This window comes from Apodemus sylvaticus, chromosome 2 (assembly GCF_947179515.1).
Source record: "Apodemus sylvaticus chromosome 2, mApoSyl1.1, whole genome shotgun sequence".
Taxonomy (NCBI): domain Eukaryota; kingdom Metazoa; phylum Chordata; class Mammalia; order Rodentia; family Muridae; genus Apodemus; species Apodemus sylvaticus.
In genome coordinates, this window is record NC_067473.1 from 53,604,487 (window position 1) to 53,631,980 (window position 27,494).

Here is a 27,494-nt window from a genome sequence, read left to right on the forward strand (position 1 = left end):
TGAACCAGAGTGGAGTTAGCAACTCAGTAAGATCAGGGTTGGGCTCTACATGAACAGCAACTCTGACCTGGCTAGTCCTGACTATAGTCCCTAACCATGATATCCGCAGAACAGGCTCCTTGTCTGGCCCTCTCTAAAGGTGGAACAGCTTGGGGGGGGGGGGGAATCCTCTATTCACCTGCGCAGAAAGGAGGGGGAGCAGAGGAGAGATTCCAACTGTGGCCGTGTCACTCTCCGGCATTCCCACGTTCCCTAAGGTAATGTGTCGCTGTCACTGTCTCGGTGTCTCGGTGCGCACTGCATGCTGGTGTGTGTCTATCGTGTGTGCATCCTCTGCTCCAGGTGCTTATCAGTTCTGCTTTCATCTCAGCTTTCCTTTTTTTTTTTTTTTTAATTTTCTTTTCTTCCTTTTTTTTTTTTTTTAAAACTTTCCTTAAATTATTTTTCCTTTTAGAAAGAAGTTCACCAGGAAACTAATTCACCTCCCACCACGCCGGACAGGCTGCAGCCATCCTTAAAAAACCGCGCTGTTTCTTCCTCCCAATCCCAAACAGGGATCCTCAGGATGTCTTGGAGGTGAAGCCTCTCCCTGTGTGGGGGACGGTCTGGTGGCAGTGAAGGCCCCTCTGCCACAACGGAGGTTTCTGATTGTGGGACACAGTCTGGGTTGTTTTCTTTCTGTCTTCTAATAAAAAAGACATTCCTGACAAGAGAAGAGAGAGCCTTATGAGCCTCCTTGGCGTGTGCAGGCCGAGAGGGTCAGAGCCAGCCTGGAGGCAGCACCCACCGTGCGCTCCTACAGAATGCTGCTCAGCAAACAGGCAAAACCAAAGTCTGCCTTTTTTCAACTTGCAATTCCAAAGTAACATTCATTACGCTGACACACTGCCTGCAGCATGTCTCCTGTGCTGCAGACGTAAGGAGGATGTAAAAGTTGGAAGCAAGCCAAAACAGTGCAATCTTCTAAGAAAAACCATCAGAAAAAGCTCTACTTCAGTCTGTTAGTAAATACTGAGCTTTCAGTAAGATTTAATGTTGAGAGAACACTTTTGTTTACTAACAATGGCTTAACAACCACTGATCTAGACTCTATGGAGAGAGTGCTATATAGATGTGTCATTTATTACAATGATTAAAAGTGAGGATTCTGGAACCAGAACATCTGAATTCCCCTAGTTTCTAACGGCAACAAATTGTTAAACATCATGACCTTCAATTTTCCTCTTTATAAAATGAGTACAGTTAACAGAAAGCTGCAGGAGAGTCTCTGGTTAATACACTCAGCACACAAGGGATGGTACCTAATGCTTGGTTATGGGCTTGATGAACATTGGCTGTAAACATCTACAGCTGCCTGCATGCAAACCCGGATAACCTTGGATGATACTCCTCACTAAAGAGCCAACACTTAGTACACTTCTGGGTGTGGTAAGAAAGGCACTACTGAACATCACCTTGACTTATTAATATATTTATTACAGAAACCACCAGTAAGTGCCATAGATTCTGAATTATTTCCTATTAGGACAATAATAAATTCTCAAGCTGTTAGAGGGAAGGCATAGAGAACTGACTTTACTTAGTCATCAATGACCTAGCTGTCACTCTCTCCTTAGCTGAGCGCCTTCCTTGGCTTCAGATCAGAAGGGACAGCCATGGAGAAAGTTGGCCGTAAGACAGCCAAAGGAACTTCTTACATCTCCCTGGCATTTCAATCATAAAAGCATTAAGAATAATCTGCTTGCTAGGCGGTGGTGGCGCACGCCTTTAATCCCAGCACTTTGGAGGCAGAGGCAGGCAGGTGGACTTTTGAGTTCGAGGCCAACCTGGTCTACAAAGTGAGTTCCAGGATAGTCAGGGCTACACAGAGAAACCCTGTTTCAAAAAAACCAAACCAAAAAAAAAAAAAAAAAAAAAAAAAGGGAAAGAATAATCTGCTTGCATATTAATTTTGGTATGTCTGTCTGTTCTCAGCAAAGTAGCAGCGGCTAAAAGTACTGACTTGATTATCACAAGCAACATCAAAGCATTTGAGTGAAGACATTTCCTGATGCATCCTGCAATACTTACCGTCTATGGGGTGGGAACTGGCACCAGATACACTGATGATCTGCTTGCCCTGGCCCAAAACAATCAAGGCCCTCAACATTTTAGCCCTGAGATAGCTGAACACTAACTAAGTTCTTCCTTGATTTGAGCTATAGGCCTTAAACATATTCCCAGTCTCAAACCTCCCCAAGAGCCCAGAAAGAACTATAAGTACACACAACTCACCTGGATGACAGGTACAGTGCAGGAGTGTGAGCTTGAGCTATCGAAACAACCTGGTGAAGTCTCTCAAGGCCCAGCAAACTTGCTTACATTCCTCAGCACTAGAAGAGAAAAGGTAGAAGGGGGGTTCTTGACTGAAGACAGGAGAGCTAACGTGCCAAGGAGGCACACTGAAGAGGGAGGGAGGGTTACAACTCTGCCGGAAATGATTTTCATCCACTCATGGCTCTGTGTGAGATCTTCCCAGAACTTAGGGCAAAATTTAAGTCGTATAAATGAAGATAATTATAAGCTTAGTGGTTTTCAAGGAATGGGCTCAGAGACAAACTGTTTAGGGCTGATGTCTAGCTCTGTGTTTTTGGGCAAGACAGCAGTGTCTGCCTTAGTCTCCTATCTATTATCTACTTCATGTTACTCAGGATCAAACCCACTCATATAAACACTTAGGACAAAGGAGCAGTGAGCAAAGGTGACTCAGTAAGTGTAAGTTTCCATAGCAATACTCCACATTCCTGACACAAGAACAAGAAGCCTAGATGCCCTCAAAGGAAGACGGCCAGCAGGTCCATCAGCTCCATGAGCACGCTCACTTAGGGCCTGAGCTTTCCCTGTTTTCCTTTTGTGACAGATTCTGCTTACAAGCCTTGTTCGGTAACTAGTCTGTCAGCCATTGATTTTCTAGCTGAACAGGCTGCCCAGGATTTCCTCTTGGGGGGAGGATGAGATAGAAACGGAAATGGAGAATGAATAAGCAGAACCTGATTCTAGGCAAATGCCGAAATGCCCAGGTGTTACAGAAATAATATTCATCTGACTTCATTTTTTCAAAGTTCCCTTTGTCTGAAACCCACTTAGAAACCAATCGAGAAACTTTATTCTTCTGGGTACCTTCCTAACAGGTTAGCTAACTGCACTCCAGGCTAAGCAAAGGCAAATGAGTTATCCAAGCTGGGCGGTGGTGGCACACGCCTATAATCCCAGCACTCTGGGAGGCAGAGGCAGGAGGATTTCTGAGTTCCAGGACAGCCAGGGCTACACAGAGAAACCCTGTCTCGAAAATACCAAATCAAACAAACAAACAAACAAACAAACAAAAAAAAAGAGCTATCCAACAGAAAGTGTCAAAATGCCTATCTACAAATCCCCTCAACAAATATAAAAGTCCAAAATAATGATTAAAAACTGACTCAGATTCCAGGAGTTGACAAAAAAGTATTTTCTTTTAGGTTTTCTCTACCACAAACATGTAATGGATCAACTATGCCCTCCATCTGGCATACTGGGGAACTGAACCCAGGGCCTTGTGCATGATACACATTAACTCTACCACTGAGCTATATCTCCTAGTACTTAACAAGCTTTACTAACAATGTTACATTTTTTAGTCTATTTCGAAGTAAACCACATGTTAAGGAAGCAGCCAAGTATGTGTGCAAGCTCATGCCATTCATGTTCCCACTGTCAGAAAATTCCACACAGGCTGGTGTGTGATGTGATATTACAAAGGACTAAGAGAAGATACTGGAGACTCACCATTCATTTATTATCCTAATATCCCACACATTTGAAAGTGTACCCCTTTTAATTAAGATCTGAAAAATTAAACCCAGATGAACAAATACCTCTGTCTCTAACCTCTCTTTTGAGAGTAAGAAAAAAAAAAAGCACTGAAATTAAATTGCTGAGCATGGTGGTACATGCCCTTAGTCCCAGGGCTTGTGAGGCAGACAGGAGGATCTCTGTGAGTTCCAGGCAATCTTACCTACAGAGTGAGTCCTAGGTCAGTCATGGCTACATAGGGAGACCCTGACTCAAAAAACCAAAACCAACCAACCAAACCCCCAAATAATTAATGAATTAATTAAGTAAGTAAATAGAGTTCAAATACAAGAGAACTGTGGTGAATAGCAAAGCTAAGTGTTATGGTTTGAGGAAGACTGGCCCCTAGAGGCTCATATAGTTCAATGTCTATTCAGTGAGTGAAGCTGTTTGAAAGGATTAGAAGGATTAGGAGGCATGTCCTTGTTGGAGGAAGTGTGTTATGGGGTGAGGGTGGGAGCAAGCAATTTTGAGGTTTCAAAATCCCATTCTAGGCCCAGGCTCTCTCTCCCTGCTGCCTATCAATCAGGATGTAAAGGTCTCAGCTCCAGAGCCATGCTTGTATACATGCTACTATGCTCCCTGTGGTGATTTGAACAAGAATGTCCCCTATAGACTCATATTCTTGAATGCTTATTTACCAGCGAGTAGCACTATTTGAAAAGATTAGAAGGATTCCTTGTTAGAGGAAGTGTGTCAGTGTGGATGGGCTTTGAGGTTTCAAAAGTCCATGCCAAGCCCTGCATGTCTGCCTGTCTCTACTTATGAATCAAGATGTAGAACTCTCAGCCGATTCTCCAGCACCGTATCTGCTTACATGTTGCCATTCTCTCCACCATGATGATAATGAACTAACCTCTGAAACTGTAAGCAAGCCAGCAATTAAATGCTTTTTTAAAATAAGAACTGTCTTGGTCACGATGTCTTTTCACAGCAACAGAATAGCACCAGGAGTGGAGCATTGCTGTGATAGGTGTGACTTTAGTTGGAAGAATATGGAAGATTCTGGGATTTGGAACAAGAAAATTGGCTGGACACTTTAAGCAGGGCTTATTGGGCCATCATAGCAAGAACGTGGAAGACAGCTGTAGCAATGTAGACTATGACAGCTTGGGCTCAAGAGGTGTCAGAGGAGGAGAGTATTAGTAAGTGGCCTAGAGACTGTTCTTGTGATATGTTGGTTAAGAATAGGTCTATTTTTTAACCTCATCTAAAAAAGTCTGCCTGAGTTTAAATTGGGGAGTTTTGGATTATTGGCATTGGCAGAAGGGATTTCAAGACAGCTAAAAACTGACGCTCTCATGTGGTGATTAGTGGTCATCCTTACGCAGAGGAAAGAAGCACTAGGAAGTGTAAAGGAGCTAAGTCCAGTGCTCAAGAGACAGAAAGTTTAAAGAAAAACCTGACGCTAAACAGAATAAAGGGAGTGGTGACCTCAGGACAAGAGCCCACCTAGCTAAGCTTCCAACCTGGAAAAAGAAATTAAAGAAAAGCTTTAGCATTGAAAGAAACCATCAATAGAAAGCTGATACAAATGTATTTGAATTAGGGAATCAGTTTCCAGCCTCAGTTAGCAGCAGAACTTGGCCACTTAGATCTTGCTTTAGACTCAAGGATAGAAGACTGAGTTGTGGAATCTTCCTCCTCAGTTAAGAAAAGCCACTGAGGCCAGGCATTTGTGAGGGGTGTCCCTGCATGGAGGCCCAGAGAGGCTATTGCATGAAGCTGTGACGGTGAAGTGTGGATTGTGTTGGAGACCCCAAGTTATTGGAGATGTCAGATGTCAGAGTCAGGTGATACCTGCAGAGGAAAACTGCTAATAGGGTGAGGAAAGAGAGAGAGAGAGAGAGAGGAAAAGAGAGAGGAAGAGAGACAAAGAAAGAGGAATGTGTGTGTTTGTGTGTGTGTGTGTGTGTGAGAGAGAGAGAGAGAGAGAGACAGACAGACAGACAGAGACAGAGAGGGGAAAGGAGAGAGGAAGAGAGACAAAGAGAGAGGAATGTGTGTGAGAGAGAGGAGCGAGAGGAAGGGAGTAATGTGAGAGACAGAGGGGGGAGAGAGAGGAAGGGAATAATGTGAGAGACAGAGAGGGGGGAGAGAGAGAGGAGAAAGGAGAGAAAGAGAGAGGAAGGGAGTAATGTGAAAGACAGAGAGGGGGGGGAGAGAGGGAGAGAGAGGGGGAGGGAGGGAGGATTGGTGGTTTGGTTGGCAGTCAACAAAGTTGAAACGAATTGGAGATCTGAAGGGTGCTTTGACATCGGACGTGCAGATGACTAATTTGGAGTTTGCCCAGCTGCTTTTCTGGTTTTGCTTTGGTCCAGTGCTCCTTTTCCTCCCTTTTGGAACTGCAATGTATATTCTGTACCATTGAATACTGGAAGCATGTGATCTACCTTTTCATTTTGATTTTATGAGGGGTTACAGCTAAGAGACTGCCATGTGTCTCAGAAGAAATGTTGGACTTGTAAGCAGTCTGTGAAGACTTGCCAAGAGTCTGTGAAAGACTATGGGGACTTCTGAAGTTGAACAGAATGCATTTTTGCATTATGATATGGTCATAGGCCCATGGGGGCCTGTTGCAGGGACAGGGAAAAGGGAAGCGGAGCAAAGTGTTGCGGAGACAGAGTATAGGAGAGTAAAAAAAAAAAAAAAGGAGAATGGAGGCAGATGTGAACCAGGTAGTCATCATAGCATAAGGTTGGAATTTTCTAACTGGGATAAAGCTTTTATCATTCTCAATTGGCTCTGAAAGTATTGTATTGGCATCTTGTAAATTTGTGATTTTACCGATACATAAATCCGACTGGTTAACTACAAGCTTTAAAAGTTTTAATTCTACTAGGTAATTGGGTGTTGTGATGACTGACTGCAGGGTGTGTGGGGCTTTGTGTGGTAGTGAGAGGAACTCAGTGGGGCCCTTAAAAGTCAGTACTATTTTCTTATCTCTGTTCTTACAGCACTGACTGGAGAGTTGGCAGGCAGAGAGACCGCTGAGCTGAGATCGCCTGGCTGGCTGGAGCCCTGTGGCCCTTGGTGTTGGCACGCTTTTTTACTATTTCCCGCAACAGGGTCCCACATGCTAATGGGTCCTCTGAGACTGTAAGCAAGCCCAAAATGAAATGCTTTTCTTTATATGAATTCATTGAATTCATTGAATTAGAACAGTGACTAAGACAGTAAGAGTGGCCTAGGTCTCTAATTAGCTCTACTTTTGTCCCCAATCCTACCAGTGGCTGACCTACGTGGCAAGAACTCCAGCTAATTTTGAATTTAAATGTCCTTGGTGGGTAGGCCCACAAAAAAGATCAAAAAGCTAAATGAAAAGATAAAACAAAAACAAAACCCAAATAAAATGAAAAGGAAAAAAGTTAAAAGCTCCTTAAAAGTCAGTACTATTTTCTTATCTCTGTTCTTACAGCACTGACTAGTCTCTGGTCTCTGATTTTACTATTACTTTTCTAGGTTCCATTTTTTATATTCTAGTCCTATAATTCAAATTTTTCTCCCAAATAAGTTTATGCTGACTCTTCCTCAAGACTTAGTCCTGGGCACATGCTGAGATGTGACCCTTTTATCTGGTGTCATGGTAAGTAGCGACAACCTGAGCGGTGGAGGCACTCCGTCTAGTTTCTTGCTCCACTGCCAGCACTCTCCATGTTCAGCACCATTTTTTAGCTTTAAAATGTCAAGGTAGGCAGTTACACTAAGATAGCAAAGTTGGAAATAATGGCAGGATTTCTTCTAGTCTTCATTAGTCTGAGCTAGTGGTAAATTACTGTGTTTTTAGGGGGAAACTATATTCTAGGTTGATAAGGCTCAGCTTTCTTCAGTTTGACCAACTAAAAGAGCTGGGGAATTAATTACTAACACCATCTGAAAAGCAGGCTGGAACTTGCAACAATGAAGCTGAACCAGTTCACCCTCCCTGCTAAGGCGGCAAACAAAAGAGCATGTTGGGGCAAGAGTGAGAGGACCTCAAAACCAAAAGGGAGACTGAGTCATGCACAGGTTCAAGGGTACACACACTAGAGAATTACTAAGAGGTGGACAATCCTAGACCTCTTTTTAGCTCCATACTGTTTCTTAATATTTACACACACACACACACACACACACACACACACACACACACACACACAAAATCTACCATAGCCTGCTCTGGGAGCTACAGAATTTGTTAGGCAATGAACTCAGGGCTACTTGGTTCAATCCCTTTCTCAGGTCAGGGACAAGAATCTGCTTATTCTCAATGTTGCTTTATGAGGACCTGTCCTTTGCCCTTTTCTTGAATTTTGCTTGTGACCTTGATTTCAGACATATTCATTACTCTATTCATTATATACAAGCCCCATCAAGAGCATTTGGGCCTGTGGAGACATATTCCAAAATGTGTGGGTGGCTTCTGTGAAGTCAGCAAGAGACATGCCCAAGCTAGTTTTGCAAATAGGCAATGACATTCTGGCAGCTTCTTTTCCAAACAAGAGTTAAACTTCACGGATCATCTATTATGTGCAGGAGCTTTGGAATACTATTTGGCATCTGTTAATAGCCTTATAAGGGAGTACTAACCCTATTTGCAAATGAATTAACGGAAATTAAAAGTAACAGCATAAGGGCAAGATTCAAACTGACAGCTTCTGCAAGATTTTCCCTAGGCTTCCATTTGCTTCAAGGAAGTCAGAGTCAACAGTTCATGGTTTCTGTTGACCAGTAAAATCCAGCAAAGGGAAACAGAAGCAGTGAGAACCAATTTTCAACACCCCCACCCCCACAGGAAAGTCACCACGAAAGGAAATCATTTTATAAGGTTACCCCAGTCCATAGATTCTTACTGGGAATAGGGAACCCCAACTTTGGATAAATGTACCACAAAAAACAGTTACCATGCTAATTTTCAGTCATCCATGTCTATCGATACAAAGTCAAGATATCAGTTCTAGGGCATGACATTTAGCCATTAGTAAGCTACAAAATAACAGCACTCCTCTCCTTTTTTTTTCAATTTTTAGTTAAAGACAAATTCTCAAATTATAGAATAGGCTGAGCTGAAACTATCTATATAGGCCAGGTTGGCCTTGAACTTAAATGATCCTCCTGCCTCGGCAATCCCACTACTCCCTTTTAGGCCCAAGTCTCGTGTAGCTTAAGTTGGCCCTGAACTTCCTATGTGGGTAAGGTTACCTGAAATTTGTCACCTTTGTATTTCCATCTTCCCAGAGCTAGAATTACAGACATTAAGCCACCATGCCCAGCTCAGAAGACTCAATATTGTTAAGGTTACCTTATCAATAACACTCAAAGAAGCCTACTGATTAAGTATAACTATCAAACCTGCAACATTATTACAGAAAAACAAGACTTCTATAATTTATATGTAATCTCAAGATACTCCAAGTCCTCAAAACAGTCTTTAAAAAGGACAACAAAATTGGAGGTCTCAAAATTCTAGATTTCAAAACTTGATATTGCCACAGTAATGAAAATAGCATGACACTGACATCAAGTCAGACATGAATCAGTGAAGTAGAGAGCCTAGAAGCAAGTCCTCATGTACGTGGTCAACTATTTCCTAACAAAGGTGCTAAGACCAGAAAAAGAAAAGGACTAGGCATTTGAATAAACATTGTAAAGAAAACTGAAGTTGCCAGGCAGTGGTGGTATATGCCTTAACCCCAGCACTTGGGGGATAGATCTCTGTGAGTTTGAGGATAGCCTGGTCTGCAGAGCAAGTTACAGGATAGCCAGGGCTACACCAAGAAACTCTGTCTTGGAAAAAAAACAAAAAAACAAAAAAAACCCCCAAAAAAACCAAACATCAAACAACAAAAACCATTTCCTAAAATGATATAAAATAAATAAGCTGAAGGAAGAAGGGAAGGAAGATAATATATATATATATTATATTATATTATATTATATTATATTATATTATATTATATTATATTATATTATATTATATATCTAATGTAATAATATAACTTCACACAAAACCTAAGGGGACATTTTTATGATTCTGAGTCTGGCAATTCTTGGATAGGATAAAAACAAATATCTTGGTTAGGATAAACAAGCATAAAATACATAAATTAAACTATGTTAAAATTAAAACTTTAAAGAACATGGCAAAAGAGGTCAGTGACAGAATACTTGCCAGACACATGTAGGATCCTAGGTTCTATCCCAGCACTGCAAAAATTAAAACTGAACATGCATGCCTTCACTGAGCATCACAGGACACAATCAACAGAGTTCAAAGGAGTGAGGGAAGAGATCTAGCTACACATGATGTATCTAGTAGGGAGTTAATAGGCCAAGTACAGAAGCAATTCCACCAACCCAGCAACAAACAGCTGGGCATGATGCCTTAATAATCCCAGCACTAGAGAGGACACGGTGGGAGGGTCACCATGGCACTAAGTTGTAGCTAGACAGTGATACACGGGAGGATCTTGTCTCAAAAAAGTAAAAAAAAAAAATCCACAAAAAAAGTTATGGGACTTACAGTTTTTAAAGATACAGATATCCAATAAGCAAACGAAATAACTAGCTCATACTAGGTTTGTACTGCTTTAAGTGGCTGCTATCAAGAGCTGGGAGACATAGAGAAAGCTTGACTCAAAACAATCAAACAAAAACAAAGGGTCCACAATAAAACATTTTGCTGGGTGGTGGCACATGCTTTTAATCCCAGTACTTGGGAGGCTGAGGCAGCTACATCTCTGAGTTCCAGACTAGCCTGGTCTACAGAGTTCAGGTACTGCCAAAGCTGCACAGAGAAATCCTGTCTTGGTGGGAAAAGCTTTTATTTTTAATAACATTATTATTATTGTTGTTGTTGTTGGTGGTGGTGGTGGTGGTGGTGTTGTGTGTGTGTCCAGAGGCCAGAAGAGGGTGCTGAATCCCTTTGGGGCTATGGTTATAGGCAGTTTTAAGCTGCCCAATATTAGTACTGGAAAACTGAACTTGGGACTTCTGCAAGAGCAACAAACACTCTCAACTGAGGAGCATTCTCCCTAGCCCCTAAACTCATTTTAAATAAATGAATCAATTTATCTGTCTTTCTGTCTGTCTCCCTCCAGCCATTTATTTATTTATTCATTTATTTATTTATTATTTGTGTGTTGCGTGTTTATTTATAGGTGTGTGTTGTATGTGTACCACAGCAGATTTGTGGTGATCAGAGGACAACTTGCTTAGAGTTCTCCCTTTCTATCTCGTAGGTCCTCGTGGGTATTAAAGTCAGGTTGTGAAGTCATTTGTATTTGTTTTTCTACATAATGAGCTCTCATTATGTAGCCCTAGCTGGCCTGGACTTACCTTGTAGAACTAGCTGGTCTCAAACTCACAGAGATCCTGTTTCTGACTTATGAGTGCTGGGATTAAAGGTCTTTGTCACAACACTGGGCTCATACCTTCATGTTTTAGGAGGTGTGTAAGAACAGCATCCATGATTATAGCAATGTTTTTTATACCAGCATGGTATAGACAAGAAGAGAAGCAATGTGTACTTCCCGAAAAATAAATAAAACAGGCATATATATTCATGATGGCTGATGTTAATTGTCAAGTTGACAAGCTCTAGAATCACCTGAGAACTCTCTGGGCATGTGTGTAAAGTTTCTAAACTGGGTTAACTAAAGTGGAAAAACCCACCATAAATGTGGCTGAATATAAAAGAAAACCAGCTAAATACCTGCATTAGACGCTTTCTGCTTCCTGACTGCAAGCGAAATATACCCAGCCTCCTCAGGTTCCTGTACTGTAACTTTCTGATCTTTCAGAGTGTAAGTAGTTTGTGAGCTGCCTATGATGGAGCTAGGGTTTTAACCTGCTCTAGAAGAGCAGCAAACGCTCTTCTTGATACTGAGTAGCCTCCCCAGCCTTTTGAAGTACAGTGTACTCTTAGCCTGTCCCTTCCTGTCTGTCTCTGCTTCCTGGCCACCATGAGGTAAGCAACTGTTCTTCTATGTTCTTCCAACATGATGTTCCTTCCTCATTGTGGACAAAAGTAAAGTAAAATAAAGGCATGTGTCACCTTGCCTGGCTTGTACAATTCCTCATCTAGCACATGCATTTCTTTTTTAGTGACTATTAATTAGTATAGACATTTAATGAATTACTTAAAGTTCTCCATTGATAGATCATTACTATATTTCTAGGTTTCCCCCTGACATTATCAACCTTGCTACACATCATTGTACAAGTATAAGAATAGAAGTCTGTGCTTAACATTTAGCCAAAATTCTAAAGGTTCTACCTATCAGAGAAAGGTTAACAGTTATAAAATACAAAGGAAGTTACTGCCATGATATTCTCTCTCTCTCTCTCTCTCTCTCTCTCTCTCTCTCTCTCTCTCTCCCTCCCTCTCTGCTTCTACTCCCTTCTCAAGCCCCCAAATAAACTTCATTTTATACTAAAAAAAGTTATTGCCATGAATACACACACACACACACATACACACACAGAGAGAGAGAGAGAGAGAGAGAGAGAAAGAGAGAGAGAGAGAGAGAGCATGGTGAAGTTGCCATCCATTGATATCCTATGTTAACTGATGGAATTCAAATCTAAGCAGATGCATTTTCTACATAACACAGCCACTATCTTCTAGTCATAAGGCCCCAGTATCACTTACCTAGTGACTTGCTTGTGGAAATCTGTAAGTTGTTTATGTGTCACTGTGACAGCTCCCACTGTTGTCTCTTTTGGCAAACCTTTCAAGGAATTCTCTAGCCACCGACAGAAAGTCTGCATAGAGAAATTGAATGAGAGTTTTAAGATTACTTACCTGACACCCTAAAGATACCAATGAACTCCACAAGAGTTCCCTACAGTTGGACTAAATAAAATTAACAAAATACTATCTTAGGCCTTCAAACACTGAGTTGATGAACTCTGTAGATGCAGGCCTAGCTTCTTCTCTCCAGAGAGACAGAAGTCAGCCATATCTTGCAAGTGAAGTCTCTTCTAGATGCAACACTTGGTCTAGTCCTAAAAAAATTGCTGTGTGCCAGAAAACTCTTGAGCTTAAAGACCAAAAGCAATTCAAAATAAACATCTGGACACCAGAGAAACCAAGGACAAAAGATGCAGCAAGAAAGGTGCTGCTAGCATGTTCTAGACAAGCCAGGTATAATTGGAAATATTGATGAGCGTCCCACAGAGTACAGCTTAATTTATTTTATTGTATGTATGGGTAGGTATTTTGTCTACATACATGTCTGTGTAACACAGGAGAGTAGTGCTCTAAGGGGGCCAGAAAAGGGTGTCAAATCCCCTGGAACTAGAATTACAGATGAGCTACCATGTGGATGTTGGGAATTAAACCCAGGCCCCTGGAAGAACAGCCAGGGTTCTTAACTGCTGAGCCATCTCTCCAGCCCACATTTTAAATAGTGAGGCCAAGCCAGGCACAGAGACCCATATCATTAATCCCAGCAACTGGAAGATAGATGCAGGAGAACTAAGATTTTCTGGCAAGCTTGGGTTACATAGGGAATTCCAGATTAGCCTAGACTATTCAGTCAGATCCTGACCTAAGAAAAATATACAAATTAAACAACAAAACACACATTCTCTGCTCTCTCTACACTTACTCACACTGGCTCTGTTTCTATAACATGGCCTAAACATAAACCTTTGGCTGTCTTGAAACTCACTATATAACTAGGCTTGCCTCAAATCTGTAGCCATCTTCCTGCCTCTGGTTCCTAAGTGCTGAGATTAGCTGGAATTAGTTGGGATTACAGGTGTGTACAACTATGCACCTGTATTATTTATTTTATTTTTTGGTTTTTCGAGACAGGGCTTCACTGTGTGTGGCCCTAGCTGTCCTGAAACTCAGAAACAGGCTTGCCTCTGCTTCCTGAGCGCTGGGATTAAAGGCATTTGTCACCATAGAAAAAGAAAGAATTTGGAATTCAATGTTTTTTTTTTCCCTTTACAGTCTTCATAATGGTACCATGGCCTAAATGGGCCTCCTCCTACTCAGGGTATCTATATACATAACTTTTGCTACTAGTGTGAACTGTGATAATTAGGAACATGCTAAAACTACATAGTTAACTAAATTTGACTTGCTTAAACCACGAATTTTAAAAGTTCCTTTAAACCATGGTTACATTGGTAATGATCACACAGAAAACACTTTGTCATCAACACACACACACACACACACACACACCCTTTATACTTATTCTGTTATTTCTTGGGAAAAGAGTTACAGATGTGTGATTTCCCGGTCAGATGATACAGAATGTATATATATAATAAGAATATACATACGACTTTAGACTTCTGTTTCCTTGTAATATCTGCTTCTGAACGTATGCACTGAGCAAATAACAATGGCAACTATAGGTACCATTATGTATTTTTTAATTTATGGCTTACATATTAATATTAAAAATTATAAATCATATTTTTCAAGAATTCATAGGTTATTATACTGTGTCACTATGCTTAAAGTTCTGACACAGTAGCTGGAGAGAAGACTCTGGTTAAAAGCACTTATTCCTCTTGCAGAAGACTATGGTTTAATTTCCAGCACTCACATGGCAGCCCAGTTCCAAGGGAATCGATGTCCTCTTCAGACTTCTGCAGGTTCTAGGCACATGTGTTGTTTGCATTCATGCAGACATTCACATATACCCATAACATAAAAATAAATTTAATTTTTTTTAAAGATTTATTTATTTATTATTATATGTAAGTACACTGTAGCTATCTTCAGACACACCAGAAGAGGGCATCAGATCTCATTTCAAATGGTTGTGAGCCACCATGCTGTTGCTGGGATTTGAACTCAGGACCTTCGGAAGAGCAGTCAGTGCTCTTAACCGCTGAGCCATCTCTCCATCCCCATAAATTTAAATTTTTATACATAATAACATTTATGACTATGTAGCTAGTACTGAAATTACTTGAAGGAAGTGAAGGTTGTCTGTCTGTATTATCTGTTACCCACTGAGCATGAGGCTGAGATAGCCTGGGTATTATTAGACAGCATTACAAAATTTCCGAGGCCAAGGGTATAGACAAGCATGTATGAGCAGCTCCTCCACTTTTTAAATATCCAACTGGAAAAATGACCTGGTCGAACAGACCCAAAGGGGAAATCAATCCAGGTGTATATACTGTAGTTTATCAATCCAGGTGTATATACTGTGCTTTCCTTTTTTTATTTTTTTGGGTTTTTTTGAGACAGGGTTTCTCCGTGTAGCCCTGGCTGTCCTGGAATTCATTTTGCAGACCAGGGTGGCCTCGAACTCAGAAATTGGCCTGCCGCTGCCTCCCAAGTGCTGGGATTAAAGGCATGTGCCACCACCGCCCGGCCTGTTGTTTACTTTTAATATTGCCTAGTCTAGACAGTGAGCCCAAAGCTTGGTGCTTACTTCTGGTGAAATGCATTGTAAACCTCATGGCAGTAACAAAAAAGACTTTCAAGAACCCCATGATGAATTGTCTACTGGCTTTCTATGGGCCTAAATTTGGTTCCAAGAACATACACGGTACAGCTGGTTCAAACTTAGGGGCCAATTTCAAGGAAGCAAAGCTTATCAGGCTTGGGACCTACGGAATAGAACCCTTATGAAAGAACCTTACCGGTCTGTCAACCTGCATGATCTCCCAGAGCACTTCAGCTACATCTGGTAGGGTGTAAGGGGGAAGACAGAAGCAGCATGTGTGGAGTAACTGGCTCACAAGCTGCTGGCCAAGCTGGTTCATCACCTGTCCAATTAGTTCCTTCCGCAATTCAAAATCTTCTTCATGCTGTAAGAAAACAAAACACAAATAACTAGGAGCAGAGATGACTTAACGCTCTTGTACAGCCTACAGCACTTAACAGATACATGAGATCTAGAAGTTAGTCACTTATGATCAGTGACTGATTCCTTATAGGTCAACTAAAACATCATCAACACAAACAAGAGAAAAAGCCATGAAGTAGAAAAGGTATGTTTATACTCACATCATTTGCTACTCCTGTGTGGATGAGGTCTCGTAGGAATCTCATGACACTGGAATTGGCGTCTCGGTGGTCCAAGGTGGTAGATGCAATGGCCCACTGTAAGATTGGGATGACAACCTGGCTCCTCAGCAAGGTGACAGGGCTTCGCTGAATAAATCTAGTATATGAGAAGATATTAGGTATTAACAGGATTAGACTACAAAAGCAGACAAGAAACAGGACAAAAACCACTGGATGATAGGAATTATAGGGAGGGTTAAAATAGAGCACAGAATACTTTTAATATTATAATGGTAACTAGCCATTGGACCCTTCTGAAAACCCAGAAAGTACAACATCAAAAGTTGTCTACCCTAGGCTTTGGAGTTTTTGTTTTGTTTTGTTTTTCTGAGACAGGGTTTCTCTGTGTAGCCCTGGCTGTCCTGGAAACTCAACTCTGTAGTCCAAGCTGGCCATGAACTCAGAAACCCGCCTGCCTCTGCCTCCAAAGAGCTAGGATTACAGGCGAGCGCCACCACCGCCCGGCCACCCTAGACTTTGATTTTAACAATAAATACATAAACATGGGAGAATGAATTTTAATAAATGGGCAACTCTGGAGGAGGAGGAGAGAGAGAGAGAGAGAGAGGGGGAGAGGGAGAGGGAGAGGGAGAGGGAGAGGGAGAGGGAGAGGGAGAGGGAGAGGGAGAGGGAGAGGGAGAGAGAGAGAGAGAGAGAGAGAGAGAGAATGAGTGTGTGTGTGTGTGTGTGTGTATGTGTAGGGGGTTGTGCACATACCAGGACAACAAACGGATAAACCATACTTTTCACTTAATTGTGCTGTGAACTCTTATTAATAAAAAGGTGTGGGGGGCAGTGAAAATCTCAATTTCAACTCAATACGATCTATAATCACCTGGGAGACAGTATTCTGGGCATTCCTGTGGGGGATTATCTTGCTTAGGTTAACTGAGGGAAGACCCACACACACACACTGTGGGTGGCACCACTCTTTGGGTTGGGATCTTAGGCTGCATATAAAGGAGAAAGTCATCTAAGGGCGCATTCACTGCTCTCTGCTATTTGATGTGGATGCAATGAGACCAGCTGCCTCAAGTTCCTACTGCTCTAACTTCCCCACTATGACAGACTATAACAAACCGTAAGCCAGATACACCCTTTCTTCCCTAATCTGCTTGCCAGGGAGAAAGCAAAGACAGTCAGAGCAACCTGGGCACAGTGGTGCACATCTTTAATTCTAGCTAGCATATTTCAGCTAGCCTGGTCTACATGGTGGTTTTAGGACAGTCAGAGGCACACAGGGAGACCCTGCCTTTAAACAGACAAACAAACAAACCAACAACAAACCCAGCACTTATTGGTTCTAAGATTTTATATGAAGGATGATCAGCTTCTCCAAGAAGTAGTCAGAATGAAATGAAATCATGAGAGAGCATCATGAGACAGTAGCACTACTGGGAATGACCTGGGTGTACTGGCTAGTTTATGTCAACCAGAGGAGGGAATCTCAGCTCAGGAAAAGCCTCCATAAGATCGGGCTGTAGGGAAGCCTGCAGAGCATTTTCTTAATTAGTGACTGATGCTGGAGGGCCCATCCCTTGCCTAATAGTCCTGGGTTCCATAAGCAAGCAAGCAAGCTGAGCACACAATGGGAGGCAAGCCACCAAGCATTCCTCTACATTAGGGCTTCCCTCGCAGATTTTGATAATGAACTGTCATGTGGAACTGTGAGTGACATAAATCCTTTGCTCTCCGAGTTGCTTTTGGTCATGGTGTTTCATCACAGCAACAGTACCCCTAAGACATTAAGCACTACTTTTTATTTCATTTGAAGGTGAGCTTTGAGCCCAGAGTCTCCAATGAGACATTTCTAGTCCACCTAAATATATTTTATCTTCTGCATTTTCCTTCTCCTCTGCTCCCACCTGATACCTTCACACTCTGCTGATAGACCAGGTCACAAAGAGGTTATGAATCATTAATCCACTTTCCCAATGACCTCATTTTATGGAAAAGTAAAATGCCAGATGTCAAACTGAAGGAGCGATGAGGGACGAGGAATGAACACAGAAGTCTTGCTCTCAGAGGACTTACCGGGTGGCTAACCTGAACAGGTCATCTACAGTGTCGGGGTGGTTTTGGAGGCCGTTCTGCTGCTCCAGGAGCTGAAAGGTGGGAATGCACAGCGCCTAGGTGGAACAGTAATTTAGAAACAAACGCTTAGAGACATATGTCACAGTATGCAGACTTGCTAAACATTATACAAGTACAAAGAGTAGAAGAAGCACGCAGGAAATGACAAAACTGTAATGAATAGACTAGGAAAAGAGAACCCTTGACTAGTTCATAAAACAAGTTCTTGTGATTTAAAAAACAAAAATAAAAACAAAAACAAAAACGGTTCACGAACCAGGGCCTGAAGAAGGAGACAACTTGGTGGGGAAGAACATTTGCTATGCAAACATGAGGAACTGAGTTTGGGTCTCTATTACCTGCATTGACGGCACAGACAAGCAGATCCTAAGAGCTTCCTAGTCAGCCAGCCTTGTGGAAAAGTGAGCTTCTGTTTCAGTGAGAGGCCCTGTCTCAAGGCAACAGGCAGAGTTCTACCTTGGTCTCCAAATGTGTGTGCAAGTGCACCCCCCACAGGCAAGCGTGCACATACCTATACCACACACACAACACACATTATACACACAGAACACACTTCAGAAAGAGATGAAGTACAGATTTCAGTTGATCATAGCAAACAGACTGAGTCACTGATTGACCAATGATTGTGTCCAGTCTCCCCCTTTAAGATCTATTTACTTGGAGCTGGAGAGATGGCTTAGCCAGTAAGAGCACTGACTGCTCTTCCAGTGGTCATGAGTTCAAATCCCAGCACTCACATGGTGGCTCACAACCATCCGCAAAGATATCTGACACCCTCTTCTGGTGTCTGAAGACAGCTACTGTATACTTACATATAATAAATAAATAAATCTTAAAAAAAAATCTATTTACTTTAGAATATGGTTGTCACAGAACTGAGGTCACGGTATACCCCAGGCTGGTCTCAAAAATCACAGTAATCGTCTTGGTTCAGCTTCTTGGTGAGCTTACAGCCATGAGCTATTGTATCTGAGTATGTTATACATGACTGTGTGGTCAGATGGCAGCCTAAGTGTGGACCCTCGCACTCCACCTTGTTTGAGATAGAGTCTCTTTTTCTGCTTGCATAAACCATCTTGGTCTGAAATCTTCAATTCCCACAGGACCACTGAATGAGATCACAGATGCCCACACTACTGCATCTAGCAGGAAATACAGATGTATGCTACTGCTTTTATTACTTGGGACCCGCGGATTCAAATTCAAGTCCTTATGCCTTTGAGAAAAGATTGTGTTATGTAGCTCAGACTGGCTGCCAACTCACAAAATGCCCGCAATCACGAGACACCATACTTGGCACAGAAATGAGAAATTAATTTTTTTTCCAAAGCATTTATGTGTATCGAGTGCTGTGTCTGCATGTTATTACGTGCACCATCTACATGCCTGGTGTCTTTGGGAGTCAGATCTACAGATGGCTGTAAGCCATACAGATGTTGGCAACCAAACTCAGGTCCTCTGAAAGAACAGCAAGTGCTCTTACCCTCTGAGCTATCTCTGTAGCCCCAGCATTAGTAAAGACATTTTACATATGCACCAGATGTAGTCTAGTCACCAAACATGGTATCTGAGTTTGATCTAACCTACATGATGGAGAGAACCAACTCCCGCAAGTTGTCTTCTGACTTCCACACTCTGAGGTGGTATGTGTGCACACCCCAACAAATGTAGGAAGAAATTAAAAGGCCAGACACAGTGGTATAAGCTTGTAATGCTAGTACTTAGAAGGTAGAGGCAAGCAGATCTCTGAAATTGAGGCCAGTCTGGTCTACAGAGTGAGTTGCAGGGCATACAGTGAGACCTGTCTAAAATAAATAAATAGAAAACAGAGAAACATTACCAAGTGTCTATCTCCCTAATATTAGAAAATCAACATGCTGTGGTTGTGACAGGAATAAAGAAGACACAACAAAGGCGTCCATGTCCTCAAGGCCTGGCCTGTTCTCTTCAAGGACAACACACCTGGAGCATGTCTAATAACCCCTGCCGACAGCCTTCTTCCATGCCGTACTCATCCACAAGGATACTGCCGAGGTACAGGAAGCAGGAATGCTGATGTACATGGTACACATTCACCATCTGCAACAAGAAATGACCCCATCAACTTCAGGCTCACTCCTCACAAAGTTTCTGAAGAACAAGAATCTATCTGTAAGAAGAAATTCTGATGTAGCTTTTCTTTTAAAGGCAAAGTAGTACATTTCGTTGGCAACACAATGTGGAACACAAGGATCTGTTTCTTAACTTTCAAGTTTTCTCTTTAAAGACTTCTTTCATGCCTTTGACTGGTTTCTTTCCAAAGACAATGTTGAAAGTAAGTGTCAAATACTTCAACTACAATCAATTTAGGACATAGGTTAGTATTTCCAAAACAGAGTCCTACTATTTAGGATTAAAGATCTGTGCCACCATGCCCAGCCCTGTTTTCTTTTGTAAAAGTGTAGGTCTCTCTGGCTTAGTCTAACCCTAATTTGGCAGTCGTATAACACAAAACACCCATCCAACAACCATAAAGCTTAATGTGCTATTCTGACACCGACGGGTTAATATCAACACAAACTACTTAATGATCTAAGGTTCAGTGTCTCATACCGGTCAGCAAATCATACCATCACAATTACTTGTCAATCTTAAAACAATCAAGCGGGACTGGAGAGATGACTCACGAACACAGCAGTCATTAGACCGGAGTTTAGATCCCTAGAATCCATGTAAAAGTTGGGTAGGTATGGCAGCCACCGCATTCCCAACACTGGGGAGGCAGAGACACGGCACCCTGAAGCAAGCTAGCTAGGATAGCCAGCGAGGATACTCAGGTTCAAGGAGAAACCCCAACTCAATAATAAAAGTAGAAATCAATTAAGGAAGGCACTCTTTAACTGTGGGCAGCACTCCCACTTACAAACAAGCATGTATACTATATACTTGGGTAAAAAATGAAAATCAAAGTTATTTTTGACAAATAAGAGACTTGTGTGAATAGTAAAATATGGTCAAGAAAGAATAAAATGCCTTTAGGCCAAGAAATAGGAAAGTTTGACTTTTTTATTTCCCCCAAAGATATTAATGTGAAAACATTTACCACCGGCATAGAGGCTGAATATATGTTGTTCTCTTCACATGATTTTAGCAGTCTATTCAGACTACTTCTATACAGGCTGTTTCTCTATAGATAGCATAACCCATTTTATGTACTTATTTATTTAAAATATATTTTCCTTTCTAGTCTATCAAAAAGACTTCATTTCTCCAGCAAAGCTTTTGGCTCTTTGCCTTTCACGGAGAACTTACCTGTGTGACTAGTGGCTGTAGCAAAGCTGCAGATCCTTTGCCTACACAGCGAACTGCAAAGCGCAAGCATCGACAACAACGCTCCACAATCCGATTGTCAGCTCGGTGCTTATTTAGAGTCTCAGACAAAACTGGCCAGATCTAAATCAAAGTTAAAGAGTATGGGAAAGAAAGCACATCAAGTAATAGCTGAGAAAACAATCCTAAATTGGTAACATCTGATTTGGCTTAAACAATTAATAATAATAATACTAACAATAACAACAACAATAATAATTATTGTTGTTATTAAAGATAGTCTTACAACATAGCCCAGACTGGCCTTTAGCTTGCTATGTGGCCCAGGCTGAGCCTCCTGCATCAGCCTCCTGAGTTACTGGGATTACAGCATACATTATTGCACCAGTCTGATGTGGATAAGATTTTCTTTACAGAAGTACACATGGCCTGATTCAGCAAGATGTAAATATATAAACACGTTAATATATTACATATTACTAACATGAAATTGCTTGAGAGAAACATCCTGACTACTTAGAACAAGACACCCAAATCTAACTTTATAAAAATAAAATACACATTTTCCTAAATTTCAGGCTTCCTTAGTGAGGATAAAAATGAATTACAGAGGAAAATGATATTTAAAGGCAGCTCCAGGGAAGTGGAAGACAAACAAAAGGCCAGGGCTGTAAACAGCAGTATCTGCTCCTGTGAACAATTAAATTAAGGCTATCTAGTATTATGTAACTTCTGAAGTCTGCAATGCACTTGTAAAAACCATCACTCTGGCTGTAGAGATAGCACAATAGTAAAGGCACTTGCCACCAAAACTTATAAACTATGTTAAATCCCTGGGGCACACAGCACAAGGTAAGAATCAACTCCTACAGGTTGTCCTCTGACCTCTGTACACACACAAAATTTATAAAACAAGCAAGCAATCTAACAAACAAAAATCCCACGCCTCTTGATCCTCATATTATCTTGAGTGAATAAAGTCTAAGGGAAATACTACATAGAGGGGATGTTAATGCCATTAGCTTTGTCACAAAGATTGTGCTACGGTCAATTAAACTCCCTAGCAATTAGTTACTTTTAGAATTTCTACCAAGCTGGAGAGATGGCTCAGTGGCTAAGAGCACTGACTGCTATTCAGGAGGTCCTGAGTTCAAATCCCACCAACCACATGGTGGCTCACAACTATCTGTAATGAGATTTGATGCCCTCTTCTGGTGTGTCTGAAGACAACTATAGTGTACTTACATTAAACAAACAAACAAACAAATAAATAAATATCTTTAGAATTTCTACCTTTGGGGCCTTTCAGTGCATTTCCCAACCATTTTATTATCAAGTCTAAACCAAAATTCAAGCCATAACAATAGTTTAAATCTCTTTATGAACAAGGAACACAGTGTCTCTTCAACTTAGTTCCTTGAGGCCTTAAAAGGAAAAGAAAAGAATGTCCATCAGTACTTACTTCCTGGATGACTTTTTGGCATGGATGAGTCTGTCCATTTTCTACAATAGGATTGGTGTGTCTGAGAAAAGACAAAAGTCCCAAATAGTGAAAGAAAAATTTAACTGAGAATCCAGACCATGCTCTCTACTCATAAAATCAGGTGGTAGAGTCATTTCCATCAACCATTTCTTCTAGCCTATTGAAGCAAATACAAATATAACTTAAGCCCCCCACACACCCACAAATATTAACCTGCCACTGTTCACTAGAACAAGCAAATCCCATGCAACTCCCGCTATGTGGGCAGCAGGCAGGCACTGCTACTTTTTTCAATTATTTCTCTTTATAAACCTATTTTTTCCAAATTAATAACAATATATACAAACTGTCTGAACCTTCCCTAAGCACTAAAGAAAGCTCAGCCAGGTGTGCTAGTGCACACCTTTGATCCCAGCTTGATCCCAGCACCTGGGAGGCAGACAAAGGCCGATTTCTGCTTGAGGTCAGCTTGGTCTACATACTGAGTTCCAATCCAATCAAAGCTACATTGTAAGACACTGTCTCAAAAAAGGAAGAGCTGAAAGGCTCTAAGCACTTATACCTTACCAGATGTTTGCCACTGTTCTAGACTGAACCTACGATACAAATTAGGGAACCACAGAAAAAATTCCAACTTCTCTGTCGAGTTCATTGAGGAAAAGCCAGGGAAATGGCACGATTAACAATCAACTTCATGCTACTCTTTGAGAAATTTTAAGAAGTTTAATAGTAACATCATAATTTTCTTTGTTTATATCACTGTAGATGTTCTTTCATTTATCATAAAAATATTGTTATGCCAAGCACTCCGGAGGCAAAGACAAGAGGATCTCTGTGAATTTGAGGCCAGCCTGGTTTAAGGACAGTTAGGGCTATAGTAAAAAACCCTGTCTTGAACAACATAAAGACGAACAACAAACAACAAAAGTGAGTGTTAGCAGACCCTCACAAGAATCTCCTAGCTGTGAAGGAAAGTGTTGCATCAAGTCCCAGAAAGATACTTGATGGTAATAGATAATAAGCAAAAACAATGCAACTATCACTCTGATATTCCAATTGTCTGTGAGTATCACAAATTTATAAACTATGCAATTCAGCAAAGTTTTGGTCACCATTACTCAAATGTCTTCTTAATCACAGCTCCTCTTTAATGCAAAGGATTTATTTTAGCCAACACCAAAGAGACTTCATTAATTTCTAGATGCATATAATATAGACTAATGATTTCAAAAGGATTGTCTCTGTACCAGCAGAGATAAATGGCAGTAATACCTACGAGCCTTCATCTCCCAAGAATTAGGACGACAGGTGTGCATCACCACTGCTGGCTTGCTTGTTTTGGTGTTTCATTTGTGCTTGTAACTCTGAAAAGACATTCCCTTCTTACCTAAATATCACTGCCAGGCGATCTAAGAAGACAGTGGGATCTGAAGAAATGCCATTGCTGGGCTCCTGAGACAACAGCTGAAGAGACATAGACATTGACACATACAGATCTTTAGCGTATATGTAACAGACATCCTTATAAAACAACATTTGCCTCAACTGCTTATTTCTTTAAGAGGATCCAAAAAGTTATTCAAATGCTATACAATTTTTAAATTTGAAAACGACTTTTCTCCTTGTTGCACCCTGGATTAGACTGTATATCAATGTCTTTATCCATCTGATCACTGGAAGATAAAATGATGTTATTTGATTTTTTTTCTTCATTTAATTATGACTGTGATAATGTCTACAGCGGTGGTGGCACACTCTTTTCGCCCCAATACTCAGAAGACAGAGGTGGAAAGGTCTCTGAGTTCAAGACCAGCCTAGTCTACAGAGTGAGTTCTTGGACAGCAAGGACTATACAGAGAAACTCTGTCACATACAAAAATAGGGGGGTGGGTATATATATATAATAGAAATTGTACATTATTACTTTATATTAATATAAGTAACATTTATATATAGCTTAAAAATATTGCTTAAAGTGGTTGGCCTGTGTATATTTTAGTATACTGTGTGTGTATCTGGTGCCCAAGGAGGCCAAAAGAGGGTACTGAGACTTAACTCAGGTCTTCTACAAGAATAGCCAATGTTCTTAACCTCTGACCTATTTTTTCAGACCCTATATGCAGCTTTAAAAACAACAACCAAAAATCCCCAAAACATTCATTTAGCTAGGGTCTGGAGAGGCATGTAAGTGCCACGGAGTGCGTGTGGCACCACAGGACCACAGATGAAAAGCAGTTTTCTCCTTCTACCACCTCCCCAGCCCCTTTTTGTTTTGATTTTTAAATAAGGTATAGCCTAGGCTAGCTTCTATCTCCTAGCAATCTTTCTGTCTCGTACTGGAATTATAGGCATGTGTCACTGTACTCAACTTTTATTTAGCTTTATATAATATTAAGTGTTAAGATTATTACTGCTTTAAAGCATGTTTTAAGCAAACTGTCGCTCATTCTCCTAAACTTCCTTAAATACTGCTAGCAGTATTTACCACTATGGCAAATTCTAAAGCTTCTATTAGTGTATCTACTATTGCTGCACTAGAAATGCAATTGGAGAAGAGCTGAATGCTTAAAAGTGTTCTTCAACAAAATGGGTAGACTACAAACTTTTTCTTGAGACAGAGTCTCACTGTGTAGCTGAGGCTGGCCTTGAACTCATAATCCTCTTTCCCCACCCAGAGTTTGGATTCCAGGTATGCGCCAACACTCTAGGATTCTAGGATATGGTTTTACGTGCTAACCTACATGGCCCTGCTGGACCTTCTAAATGGTTATCATCAATATAGAATATCTGCTGATTTTCAAATAGTCACCTGTCACATAAACAAAGCTTTGGTCAACAAGTGACTACATGTAAAAAAGTCATTTTATAGTACTGTAACAGATTTGAAAAACTTTTAACACATAGCAACTTCATAGTTACTCAAAAATCAGTATGAAACATTTCCTCTTTTATTTGTCAAGTATCTGAGATGACTGATATGTTTACTGTACTATTATTACTCTTACATTGGTTTTGTTTCTATGTTTTAAGAGTATGTCACTATTTAGTCCTGGCTGCCTATAATTCTATATATAGCCTGGCTGGTCTCTAAGTGCTGATCTTACTGAAGCAGTCTCTCAAGTACAGGGGGTAATGTCTGCCCTTACTTATTATTTTGAGCTGTATGCATACTCAGGAAAAAGAAACAGCAGCAGCCTCTACACAGCCAGCGCTTGCTACGCCTCTTCACTTTCATCAAGAGGTCATATCAAGTGCCTGACCTATCTACAGCTTTTGGCCTGTACAACACAGTTTAAAGTTCGAATTCCTACAGAATTATCTAATATGCTTCTTCCTTGCTGCAAGGAAACATTTCCTATGCAGATACTCAGAATTACTAATCTTGATACATTTCAGTTCATCTTGCCTTTTAAACACATATAACTAAGTTGTAAATAAGAACTATACCTTTACTTTCTACACATTTAAATATTTGTTTCATTCCTTACTCATTTGGGCTCACCTTTTTCAACGCCATAACCTGAACAGAACATAACTCACTAAGACATTCAGTAATCTTATCCAAAGGTAGTCTTGCTAGAACAAGAGCTGTTCCTGAAAAACAAAAATGACTCAAATCAAGAGAATAAAGGCCGGGCTGCAGTCGTAAAATTAGTTGGTCTACATTATACAAATTAACAGAATTCTTTTTAAAGGATTAGCAATGTTTTAAAAGCTATGTTTCTTGTATATATTTAGAATTCAGACCAATTTTCACTTTGATATAACTCAAAATTCATTTCTTAGCAGCAAACGTCTATGACTGTGTTGCTTCTACCCCAAATCTATAACTATGTTGCACAAACATATGGCATGCAACAATGATGTAACTGGATAGGCTTAAGTTCATAAACAATGTATGAACACATCTTGAACACACACCCCCCACCAATGGAAAATTCACCTTCACCATCACTAAGTATATTATAGCTGATAACCCCAAATAACGGTATAGAGGAGACTGTTACTAACCTTTGAGCAAACCCACAGCAGCTTCGGGAGACAACATGAAAGAATCAAGGGAGTGGGCAATTTCTAGGAGTCCATTAAAGTGCTGAGCCATATGATCCCGACAAACGGAACAAATGTTATGAATGGCTTTGGCTGCAGCAGAGGCCAGAGGCTTTTCACACAGGCCTTTCATCAAATATCCCAATACAGGGTCTAAGAAATAAAGCAAAATACATATTATATATATCTGCATATACATATCATGATGTATATATACTCCAAAAAAGAATATACTTTGTTGCAATAAAGGTTTACTTGTTTTTCATAAGTAACTTATAAAATGAAATAGATAAAGCACCTTTAGTATAAAAAATATAAGATTCACCAGACGTGGGAGGTGACACATGCCTTTAATCCTAGCTCTTGCAAGGCAGAGGCAAGCTGATCTCTGAATATGAAGCCAGCATGTGTATGTACATATGCATGTTCAGATGTGTGCACATGTATGTGCAGCCCCACAGCTGAGATTGGGTGTCTTCCTCTATCATGCTCCATCTTATTTATTGAGGCAGATCCTCTTAATTGAACACGGAGCTTGCTAATTGGTTTTACTAGCCAGCCTGTCCTGGAGATACGTACTGTCTCTACCTCCCTAATACTGGAATTTCTGTTGGCCACCTCATCTGTCAGACCTTCAAGTTTGCAGGGCAAGTGATTTAT

The 27,494-nt window shown here is 40.8% G+C and overlaps 1 protein-coding gene across 1 annotated transcript in view; it reads right to left on the reverse strand.

Moving 5' to 3' along the window:
• Window positions 1-605: 605 nt before the first annotated feature.
• The window catches only part of Tnpo3 (transportin 3), a 78,299-nt gene continuing 51,410 nt past the window's right edge, over window positions 606-27,494 (reverse strand). The window contains 12 exon segments of the mRNA XM_052173350.1: window positions 606-703; window positions 2,275-2,372; window positions 12,503-12,615; window positions 15,472-15,639; window positions 15,839-15,995; window positions 17,933-18,027; window positions 19,955-20,071; window positions 21,284-21,424; window positions 22,764-22,824; window positions 24,172-24,248; window positions 26,287-26,378; window positions 26,796-26,987. Of these exon segments, the coding sequence (XP_052029310.1) occupies window positions 2,312-2,372; window positions 12,503-12,615; window positions 15,472-15,639; window positions 15,839-15,995; window positions 17,933-18,027; window positions 19,955-20,071; window positions 21,284-21,424; window positions 22,764-22,824; window positions 24,172-24,248; window positions 26,287-26,378; window positions 26,796-26,987 (1,274 nt within the window). The 3' untranslated portion in view covers window positions 606-703; window positions 2,275-2,311.